The following is a 12115-nucleotide window of genomic DNA, read 5'->3' as shown; positions in this document are numbered from 1 at the left end:
AGATGAGTTTTGAGATTCATCAAGTTTTCTCCTTCACTCACACCATGGTGGCGCCATGTTCTTCTAGGGTGACCCCTGGTGACTATGGCTTTTCTATGCTAGGTCAAATTTGACAGATTGCTTTATTTTAAGAGTTGAGGTGAAAAAGGCCCAAGGAATACACTTTAAGAAAACATTTCCACCAAGTAGTATCAACACCAAGTCCTCTGCACTCAGGGATTTTAGGCTAAAACAGCACTGCAATTAAGTAGGTTCGCCTCTTGGGGCACTTCAAGGATTAATTACTCCATCAGAGTACTTGAAAGAACACAAGGAAAAAAGCACATGAGATAATGGCTCTCCTCACCTCAGCTTTAGCAGCCCTGTAAAATAATCTGTTAGTCTCCAGTATTGATTTTCTCTACACCAAGAAGCTGTATGTAAATTGACTTCTGCAATAAAATTCATGTGGTATGGGTACATCAAATGTCCCAAACACTCACGGTCTTTTCACTGCATTTTTGTTTTACCAGGCAATTAGTGTTACAGGTTGGAATACTACAGTTTCCAAATGCCAGTATTTCTTAGTAAAAAATATTAGGTCCTGTCAGATTTGACACAGGAGACAAGAAGTCTGTCTTCTGCTCTGGGAGAAATTGTTTTATTGTGTGGTAGTAAAACATCTGCTCTTGCACCCTGCAGAATGTAGGAATAACAATCTTCTTGATGAATAAATTTAGTCTGCAAGAGATCTGGAGAGATTCTCATGGTTGGTAACAAGTCATTCCTTCAAAGGGTGCTTAAGCATAGCAGTGTGCATTACACAGTGATGTTTACTAGACCTCTCCCTCCCCCAAGATGCTAATTTTGAGCAGCAGGCAGACCAGGGACTGGCAGTCAGTGCATTTTGGCAAGGGTCCACTGGTGTCAAGAATTATCAGCAGGAGTTCTAACACGCTTTAAAGCAGACACTCCTCTTCCCCAAGGGCCAGAGATACTAGTACACTCCCCAGGGAAGTCCCTGGACTGTGAAAGATGGAAGAGCACCTGAGAAATCTTTAAAATTATTTCACTAAACAGGTCCAGATCTAGAAAGTAGAATAATCTGCTGTGACTATTTCACCAAGGAAGACAAACTGTAGGAGAAGGCAGTTAAAGACTCTGTGGGACCCCTATTTAATTACAGTTCTTGCTGCTGGATTTCCAAAAATGTATTTTGGCCCAGAGTCCTGCCTCCTTCCACTTACTATGTCCAGTGCACTGCAAACTATTAACCCAGAGCAAGAGCCAATGATTCTAATAAAATGTGTAATTACTACATTTGATAAGGCACAATATGATACCATCTTGAAATTAAAAATAAATTAAAAAATAAATAAATAAAAAAACCCCCACAAACAAACAAACCAGGAAAAAGCATTCAGAGACCTACAGAAAATGAAGACAAAAGGGAGACGTTGTTCAGGTGTTCACTTTTACAGTAGTCCTGGAAGCCTTTGCTGCAGGCAACCTGAGACAAGACTGCCTCCAGATTAAAAAGCAAAGGATTGCTGTCTTGCTTTCTCATATAAATGCATTCTTTGGTTATCAGAATTACTTGAATACACTAAAGTAAATCTGTGCAAGAGTTTGCTCTTGATAAGCAAATAGCAGCTGGATATTTATAAGCAAGTCAGTAAATCTTTACCAGTAGTACCAGTAGTACTGTAGTACCAGTAAACTTGTACTACAGTGACAGCTGAAGTACGAGCTAAGATTTTTTCTGTCTGCCAGTAAGTTAGCCCCCACTAGCACTCCACCTCACATTAGTCTCTACACTCAGAGAAGATTCAGTTTGCAATAGTAAGGGGAGGCATTCAACCATAATCCAAATTTAGGGAAGTGCTGTTAACTTTCTTAAAGAGAAAACTAAGCAGTTTTGCCTCAGTGTACCTGACAAAGGTTAGACAGTAAGCCTGAAATGGCATGATTTCTACTACCAAACAAAACCAAAAGGACCTAAGAATTTATTCCAGAACATCTTAATTTCTTTCCAGACAAAAAAAAAAAAAAAAAAAATTGTTATATGTGCTTCAGGTATTATCTTTTGAAATGTAAAGCTACCAATTGTAAAAGTTCAAGGCATTCTTTTCATTTAAGGTAGATGTGTCAAAATGTTATATATCAGTCACCTAAAGCAGAAAAAACCTAACATGCTAGAGTTAATTTATGTGTCTGCTTCAAAGAAGTTATTTTTTTAGCACTTGAGTGATAAGTTAGAAGTCTGAGCAACTAACATCATATGTTTTCCAAGTACTGCTAAATTAATTCCATGAAATATTACTGAGCATATTTCTCCCACAGTCTGCAGACGTCTACTGAAAAGACAAATTCTATTATAAGATGAGTGACCTACAGAAGAACCACCATATCTTGGTACCTCTGCCCCTTAACTGTGTTCATCACATGAATCCAGTGATGCCCAGAGTAAAGACAATGAAGTGCATTTTGCAACCTATTTAAACCTCATCCTGGAATGAAAGTCCAAGCAAACCTATAGCAAGCAAGCATTGTTCTTTTGTCTGTTTCTGTATTTTATGAATGGGGTAGGAAAGAGCCTAGTGCCTAAAAGGTTTAAAAGATATATTCAAATATATGGAATACTGTGGAAAGCAACATCATATAACTAAGTTATCCCATTTTAAAAAATATACCAAATGCAAAGAGCTTGTCTGCAAATGAGAAAGCAGACCCTGTGACTGAGGAGATCCCTTGCCAATTCTGGAAAGTAATCCTATTAAAACAGTCTGATTAGAGGGTTTTCATTAGGGATTGATTGTGTCATCATCTGCATTTATGAAGTACAACACACAGGACCAAAGTGAGTGACAACCTTCTTGGCAGCACACTCAGAAGGGTGAACTCGGTCACCACTGGAAGTGTCACCTGTAGAATAGCATCACTGTCCAAGACAGACAATTTACTCACCACTAGGCAACTTCAGATCAATGCTATGCTTTGTACCAGCTCTGTTCCACATGAAGATGAGTATTACATTGAATTAATTCAAGCTACCAGGATTCTAATAATCAAAAACCTATAGCAAACTTTGATTTTTCTCTAAGTGTAGATCCACTAGATCTGAGCTCCTGATAAATACTACATGGATTAAAAGGATACAAAATGCCTTCTGGCTGTGATATGTGTGTTCGCTGAAAGTTTCAGATGCCATGTTGAACAGGTTCCTATAATAGATACCATACTCCCTAGCAGGGGGAAAGAAAGGCAACAGTTCTACTATTCAAATATGATCCTCAGAATTAAATACTTATCACTTCAAAGAAGATTTGATTTATTTCAGTATCTACTCCTGCCCAAACAATTCCTCATTCCAAGATCTTGAAGCAGATCTAAACCGAGGCTTAATTTATTCTACCTTTGATGTACAGTCATACTGCTGTATGTAATTGAGATTTTACACACACCCCTTTCTCCAACATAAATAACTTCTAGAAATCTTGACTTCCACAATTCCATGTGTCATACAAGGGGACAGCAAAAGAAACTGCCAATGTTTTATGACAGGCAACCGAAGGTTGCAGTGACACAGATAGATGGCCATGTCTAATTTACTCAATTTGTGCTGTCAAGTAGAACTTCCACGAGTTAGATGGAGGGAAGGGAAAAAAGAGAGCTTAGTTTTCCTTATACTGCAGGCAAGACACAAGGCTGCTAGAAGAATGGATTGATACTGCTGCTGCTGCTTTATCACCTGTGGTGACAGGAGACAAGGTGACTATAACTCAGACACATAAATGACGTATGGATAGCATGCAGTTTTCACCAGCATGTCCTGCTTCACACACATGTACAGTAGTATGCACTACAAAACTGATCTGGAGCCCAGCCCAGCACCCTTTGTGTGGCCAGACATAAACTAACCCAAAGGGAGAGCTATGAGAACACAAACAGCAATACTGTCAGCCTTTGCAAGGCAGTGGTCAATAGAGAATTAGTTAAGCTTCACGACAACCTTATCACACTACTTGTGAAAGTAAGCCTGATTTCAGGTAGAGCATCTCTTTATTTAGACACAAGATTAGAAACATTATCTATGCCTAATAATATGCTATTATTTTAAGAGGAGGCACATGTGCCATGAAATAAATATTCTCCTCAGTTAAACAGGGTAATTTGTGTTCCAGGCATTTGCTTCCCTAGCATGGTTTAGCTCTGCTAATACAAAACTATGAGAATAATGGGAAAGACCCCGACTCTGACTTACCCTCTCAGAATACAGGTGTACAAGGGACAAAGAGGGCACAAGACAGCTCAGTGTCTTCAACAAAGCACAACATAAACACCTATCTGTGGACAGATCATCCATGTTGTAGTTTAATTGTGCTCCAAGTATAGACACATCCAAGCTAGACGCAGGTCCACAAGAATGTAGATGACTTTGTGTGATAAACTTGAGAGGGACAAAGGGGTAGACTGATGATTGACTCCCCCCTTCAGTTGTATGCTCACTGCATGATTTGCAACATAGTTTAGCAATTTTTTTTAATCCAATTTTTTCCCATTGTATCCATGTTCTCTCTTCCACCCCCTCCCCATTCCCCACTCTTGTTACCCTGAATAATCAAGCAATGAATCTATGTAAAGCTATTTGCCTAAAGGCAGAAGAGCCTTTGTAGCCACAATGGTTGAAAGCTACTTTTTATAAGAAGCACAATTATAAAAAATTATGTGAGGTAAGCAATCAGTTATTACTTTGCCTTGTTATAAAACAACCACACCTGCTGCTTCAGCAAAGAGACCAGTTGAATCTTGAACAGAGAGGGAAAGGACGAAAGATTTGCAGTGGAATAACTGATTAAATATGAGGATTTATATTGTGAAGCTTCTAAATTAGAAGTCAAGAATATTGCTGCTACTTAAGATAAAATAATGAACCATGAGCAGTGTAGAAACGACATCCAAGCTATATAAAGCTCCCGCAGTAGAAAGATAATTTTCTTGAACTCCTTTGAGATGTAGTGCAAATTTTGCATGTAAAAAAAAAGAAAAATAGCTGAATGGTGGCACATTTCCTCCTAGATTAGGATCTTTAGAACCTATCTTTAAGTTTAAGAGTTTAAACCCTCATGAAGAGACAAAAGGCCCTGGCTCCACAGCCATCAAGTGCTTGGCACCTTCACAGGTACTTGATCTCACTCCTCTGAAAGAAGCATCATGAATTTTACAAGGATTGTTTAACAGCAACATGCATTTTATAGGCCATGTTGGGCTTTCTTCGGTTGCCACATATTTTAAGTCTTAGCTACATCCGTGTCACCCATGTCCTTTGTAGGTCTCTGGTTGCAGTAACCATTCCACTGACATGGGTACACTAAGTGGCATCCCTGCCCTCAAGAAAGTGCTCCAGAGTTCATGCAGTACAAAGTGGAGATTGGATATTAGTAATAGTCCAAAAGAAATAACGCAAATACATTTCCAAGCAATTTAATGGACCTTTGAGTGCTTCAAGGCATCTTGACTGTGCATACATAGGAAGTACTCTATTTCCTGGGGACTTGTATCCTTTCAAGGAGTGATACTGTCTCTAATTCTGAGACCCCTTTCAGCCTCTTTCCACTTTTGATCCATTTAGAAAGGAGTCCACACGCAATCACCATTTTTGAGATCTTGGTCCAGGTTAGAGGAAGTCTATTCAAAGAGTCAGAGAGTCAGCAGAAGTTGTGTTTTGTAGTGTTTTATTCAGTGGATTTCCTTACCAAACTCCTTTCTGAGAAATGAATAATGAATTTCAAACATTACCTCACCATAGCCTGAGGAGTAAGCAGTACCTGATCATACCATCAGGTCCACATCACTACATGGCAGCCTTAGCAGCATGCTGATCAGGCTGGTTTAGAAATATCTTTTGGGTGTGGGGGGAAGTGTTTGGCCCTGAAGTTCTTGCACCATTTTATTCGGTGTTCATCCAAACCAAAAGCAAACCAGATCACTGGTAACTATGGCAACTGCCTCAGACACAAAGGACCTGCGGGGTGTGCGGAGTCACTGACCCATGAGACAGTGGGCTGGAGAAGTGGAATGACCTTCTCCGTACCATGCAGAAGGTCAGTGCCCCATATAAATACAGTTCCGAGTAGCAGGGTGAGAAACAGCTGCAACCAAGCCCATCAAATCCCACAGGATGTGCCTCTTTGGCTGCAAATCCACAGAGGAACCAACACCCTGCACAGCAGCTAGTTATAGAGCACACACAGCACTGCTCTTGACAGACCATCCATAGGCATCAGTCTGTATCTGGATTCAGGACTGAGAAAATAGTTTGGAAACCTATTCAAGGCAGCTAATTTGTTCAGAGCTTCCCCACAACCCTCAGTTTACCTTTAACACCATGCTTTATCACTATAGCCAAGACAGCTGTGCAGAAAGAGAAGAAACAGAGGAAGTTTTTCCTTTTGTGATCTAGCTCTCCAGCATGAATAAGCACCTTCCTCTTGACTCCTGTCTAGCACCAACCAGTTCAAATTGAAAGGTATACAGGTCGACAGACTCTGATGCTATATTAGGGACACGCTGTCACTGTCAGCATATCCCAGCAGCTTCAGGAAGACTGTCTAAGAGGGTGTCCTCCCACACCACAGTCACAGAGCACCCAGGGAAAGGGATCCCAATCCATAATCCATGCAGGACCAAGTTAAATCATTCCTTTCCCTCCCATACTGCACCAATACTTTATTATTGTTATTATTATTCACTAATGGCTACAAATTGGCCCTGTCAACACAAAATTTCTTATCCACTTCAGAGCTTCATTCTATTCTTGTCATTGCAGCACCCGTATCAGGAAGTGAAAGAGAATCTTGCATATGACAATTGCCCATCTGGCATGGCTTTGTACTTACGCTTTAAATAAATGTTTGCGGAGCTTTTATGGGCAGCTCTTTCAGTTATATTTTCTTGTATGTTGAATTTTTCAACAGAATTTCAGGATATTTTGCCTGGAATGTCAAGAGGGGAAGCTTGGAAGTTATCCCCTGCTACTTTCAGACCAACATTGTGTCTTTACTAAACACAGCTTTCCACAGATTATTAGACATACTCTTATTAAAAAAATTATTATCCAACTAAGTCTGTCAATATCTCATATTGGAAGGTCCTACATTCAGCTCTTCAAATCTAAGGGCTTATTTGATTTGTACATGCATGTCTCTAAATTAAAAAATACTTGGCAATAAACCCATAGCACAAACAAAATCTTTCCTCATTGTTTACTAATGCTGTGCAAAATCTGCCTCCTCTCAATGTGCTCCTTTTTTCAGCATTCTGCCATTTATAGCAAATGCTGTCATTGTGGGTAGGCAGGACCCCTGAGCATAGTAATTCACCTGTAAAGTTGAACAGTTTCTGGGGGCAAATCCAGATATATTTTCCTATATCAAGTTGCACAAGTTTGGCAGGTGCAGACAACGCTGATCTGACATCTGGAAAACTAGACTGTCATCACTTTCACGCTGAACTACAAGTTGCAAACCATTAGGGAATGAATAGTGATGATGTAAGTTGTTCTGTGCAGCATTATTTAGCAATTCTCAACCAATAATGGATTTAGCCCAAAATATGAAGCATCCATCTGTGGAGAAACTATTTTTACAGATAGGATACGTAGTAAAGGTCAGCACTGAAGTCAGTTTAAGTCCTGCATTTACAGCAGTATTTTCTGTATTTTCAATATACTAACCTGTGACCACAACCTCAGTTTCAGCAACCAAGGCAAAAAGTTATAAAACTTTTTTTTTTTTAAAATGAAGTAGCTGCAGGAGCAAACAGCCAGCCTCATGTACACCTGAAGCACTTGACCTGACAGGTTCTGGGCCAAACAAATCTTGATAAGAATCTCTGGTCCTACTAAACTTTTCCACTTTAGTAACACTTTACCACTCACACCAGCGTTTATCCCTAAAGTCTGAATCACTCATATGTAATCTTTCTAAATCTCATCTTTGCCTCATGGATCCATGGTCAGCATTAATAATCACATCAAAGAGCTCTTTCTAAAGTGCTCCCCACAAACTCCATTATCCTGCTTGGCACCCAACTTTTAAAACTACAACGGAACTGCTAAAACCAAGATCCACTAGAAAAAAAACACCAACAAATGTCTTATTTCTCAGCTTCATTCCCTAAACTTTGTCACCAAGCCAAGACAAGCCTATAGCTGACTAAACTTGCAAGTACTTGAGATACACGTTTATCTTTGAACAAAAGGAGCTTGCAAGTACTTGAGATACATGTTTATCTTTGAACAAAAGGAGTATCCCTGCAAGTGTAAACTTACTGAAGAATCTCAGCACAATTTAATAGGAAATATAATTTTAGTGGGAAACAGTGGGCAGGCACTACATTTACACAGTTCCACAAAGAGACACCCAAGTCTTCTTGCAGACTTTCAGTGCACTGCACTGCAGGTATACTCTACTTTCTTATTTTTGCTCTTTGCAGGAATGGAGTGCATTGCTCCTTAGAAACAGAGACCCAAATCAGAATAGACATGAAACACTGTCATTGGTTATCTCTTCCAGAATTACCAATTCCATGGCTATATCTGGCCTTGGGGAAGATTTTCGGTTGTTTCACTGCTTAAGTGTCATTGCATCAAGAAGTGGTGGTAGATCTCCCAAACACATTCAAGTGAGAAACTCTCACCCCTCAGCCTGCCTTCAGACAAGGTTATTAACTGTCTGCATAGGTGATTAAGTTTCAGCCTGAGAGCTACATCTGAAAACTTGAAAGTAATTCAACTAAATTCAAGCAAAGCATCTTGCATTAAATTGCTGATCTCTTTAATCACTACACTCATCATGCATCTTCAACTTTATTCTGATAGCATATTAATTGCTTGACCTTTTCACTGTCATCCATGCTGATGCTGGGTAGAATTCATGTGTAAAAAGCAAAGAAGAGAAGACAAACATTTTTACTTCAATCTTCAAAGCTAAAAACCTTTTTTGCCTGTTGCATCAAAATATTTTTTACCTTCAAAGTAACCTTAGAAACCAAATCATCATTCTTTTTATGCAGCCATATATGGTCCCCATCTCAATGAGGAGATGAGAACCTCCTTCTAATACAGGCCTCCTTCCATTTCACTCAGCAATCACAATGAGGAAAACGATGAAAGATTTTTTGGTTTTCCCTCCAGCAAGCCAGTTATTTGTTAGTATGAAGAACAGCAGTAATTCCTCTAGAACCTTAGTTTGGTTCCATGTATAACATCCTTTCTTACATATATACTAATTATGCTTGCATATCAGAAGCACACAGTACAAACAGGCTTGGTGTTTTTTGAACAATGAAAGTCAAACCCAAGTCGATAGATCCAGTAGGCCAGCTACTAACTGCATTATTAGTTCATGCAAACAAAACCCTCAGTTCACCCAAACGATTGATTCTAAGTACTTCTGGCCTCAAATAAGTCCTTGCATCCCTCAGGCTATGTGGCCTAACAAATCATGAGGCAGGAGAGGCATGTCACACCAAGACAAAGAGTAACAACTGCTTATTCTTAACCACAGTTTCCATTTATATCTTTCTTTCCCTTAGCTCATGGATGTTAACAGTTAAGGAGGTTTAACTCATCACATGCACATATTTTATAAGGGCAAGTCCTTCTGACAAATTTGCTGATAAACTGGTTTTGAGATGAAAGGAAGTGTCTTTAAACGTTTGTATTATGTACATGCTAGATATTCAGGCCTGGTTATTTAGGCCCTCACATCCACACTTCAGAGACTGTTAAGCTCTTGCCTTCCTAGCTCCAGAATACCCAGGAGCCCATGGACAACAGGTCAGTTGCAAAATTCACTTTTGGCTTCAACAAATTACACTTCAAAAGTCACTAGCAAAAGTGAATTAGACTACCGATGTGAAATGCATGTGCAAATTTCAGTTTACACTTAACCATTTTCATCCTTTGTAACAGCAAACACTCAAGGTGAGAGGGAGGTAGGATACCCTGAGGACTCGAAGGTCTAAATTTCTAATGAAGCTTTGACAAGACAAAGTGCTGGTACTTCCTTTGCTTACACCATTGTCATCAGTTTATGGAGGCTCACAGTTACCATTCCTCCGAATAATCTTGAAAAATCCTCCCGTTCACCTGTCCTCCACTGAGGAAAGATCATTCTTGCTACACTCACTTTTTTTTTTGCACAGAGTAACAGAAAAACAGCTTTGATACCAACAAATTAGATACAACACTCCCCACCCTCAGTATGTTCGATTCTTATCCTAACGATCTATTTATTAATTGCTCACTGAAATTTCCTGGCCAGGATAATACAAAACCACGGTCTAGCGAGGACCCTTACCCGCACCGGAGTCCTTCCTCCACAACAGTCGCCCCCGCACAGCCCACACATCCCCCTCTTCCTCCTCCTCCCCAACACCCCCCACTCCTCCCGGGGCGGCACCTCATTCCGGTCCGGCCAGCTCGCGCCTAACGGGGACCGACACCCCCCATCCCAGCCCGGAGAAGCAGCGCAGCCTCCGCGCCCCAGCCCGCCCTGTCCCAGGCGCCTGCAGGGACAGCGGCTCCCGGCCCAATGCCACCCCGGGGCAGGCACCCCCCACCTGCCGCAGCCCACGGGAGGAGAGGGGCCGCTCCGTGAGCTGGCCTGTGGTAGCCGCCGCCTGTCCCCAAAGGGCGGTCCCCTCCCATTCACCTCGGAGGACACCCTTTATGCGGGATAGGACACACCGACCCCCTTCACGGCGGGACAGGGGACACCGTCCCCTTCTTCCCCGCGGCCAGGCACCGCGGGGCGGCGGCAGGGAGGGGGCGGCAGGCCGGGAATGTCATTTGGAGGTGGCGGTGACAGCTCGCCCCTGCCCGTCGCCGAAACGCGACTCGGGGTGGGAGGAGGATGCCGGGGGCTCGGGAGGCAGCGACGGGCTGGGAGAATGCGGCGACGGCAGCCGCGCCGGGGACCCCGCCACCCCGGCCCCGCACCTCGCAGCCGTAGAGCTGCCCCAGCTGCTCCACGATCCACTCCTCCAGCACCAGCCTCTTCCGCAGCTCCTTCCGATCGTATTTCACCGTCACTTTCCCCTGCTGCTGGCGCCGCTGCTGGACCTGCACCGCCGCCGAGACCGAGTCCTCCCGGGAGGAGCCGCCGGAGGAGCCGCCGCTCCCTCCGCCGCCTCGGGGGCTCTGGAAGAAAACGCGGTTCCCGCCGCCGCCGCCGCCCGCTGCTGCTGCCGCTGCCGCTGCTGCCGCCGCCGCCTCGCTGCCCCCGGTCGCCACCGACATGCTCCGCTCCGCCGCGGCTCTCACCGAGCCGAAAGGCGCCCGCCCGCCCGCCGCTACCGCCGGGCCGCAGCAGCCACCGCTCGTGCGTGTGCCCGGCTCCCCCGCACCTGCCGTTTAAAGCCTCTCATGGCACCGCGGCGCAGCCGGCCCCGCCGCCGAGGGGGCTGAGCCCAAACCGGAGAAGGGAGGAGACAGCCGAGGGGCGGTACCAGACGGTCCAGCATGGCACTGCACAGTACTGCACAGTAGACCACGGCACGGCGGAGCACTCTCGGCGCCCCGGTCCGGCCCGCCCCTCCGCGTCGGCCCCGCATCCTGACCCCAGAGCGGCGCGGAGCGGAGAGCGGAGCGCGGACCCTCCCGGCGGAGCCGCGGAGCCGGACCGCTGCTTGGACGGGAAGCGGGCGGCTGCTCCTCCCTGTCACCGGTGCTGGAGCGGCGTGTGCCGGTGGCGGTGTGCTGCCCAGAGGAGGCTCCCCAGGGACTGCTGCTGATGGGTAGTTTACGGCTTTGTTTTTTATTATTTTGTTTTTCAAGGAGGTGCAGTTTTGTCCCCTCATGCACGCAACGTTTATAAATCGTGTATCTGAAGCATCTAAACCACGGAGTGCGGTGGTTTCTACTCTGTGAATGTGTGTGGGGCTATATGAATGATTTCAGGGCAGTGAACCCAAATTGAAAGCAAGTGTGTTGAGCCATGGCTGGTTGGTGTAACAATTCTGAAAGGCACCGGCTGGCATCAGTGTGTTCAGCAGTTTTGTATCTCACGAGGTACCGGGTGAAACCGTGGATGATGCATGACACTCACCAAAAGGAGCTTGTGACTGCAAG

The 12115-nt window shown here is 43.8% G+C and overlaps 1 protein-coding gene across 1 annotated transcript in view; it reads right to left on the bottom strand.

Annotated features, from left to right (window-relative positions):
• PPP1R14C (protein phosphatase 1 regulatory inhibitor subunit 14C) overlaps positions 1-11444 on the bottom strand; it is a 54061-nt gene extending 42617 nt beyond the window's left edge. Inside the window, exon 1 of the mRNA XM_071740556.1 lies at positions 10985-11444. Coding sequence (XP_071596657.1) covers positions 10985-11284 — 300 coding nt within the window. The 5' untranslated portion in view covers positions 11285-11444. The remainder of the gene's footprint in view (positions 1-10984) is intronic.
• Positions 11445-12115: the final 671 nt, after the last annotated feature.

Source organism: Heliangelus exortis, chromosome 3 (genome assembly GCF_036169615.1).
Source record: "Heliangelus exortis chromosome 3, bHelExo1.hap1, whole genome shotgun sequence".
Taxonomy (NCBI): domain Eukaryota; kingdom Metazoa; phylum Chordata; class Aves; order Apodiformes; family Trochilidae; genus Heliangelus; species Heliangelus exortis.
This window is presented reverse-complemented; position numbering and strand designations above follow the sequence as displayed.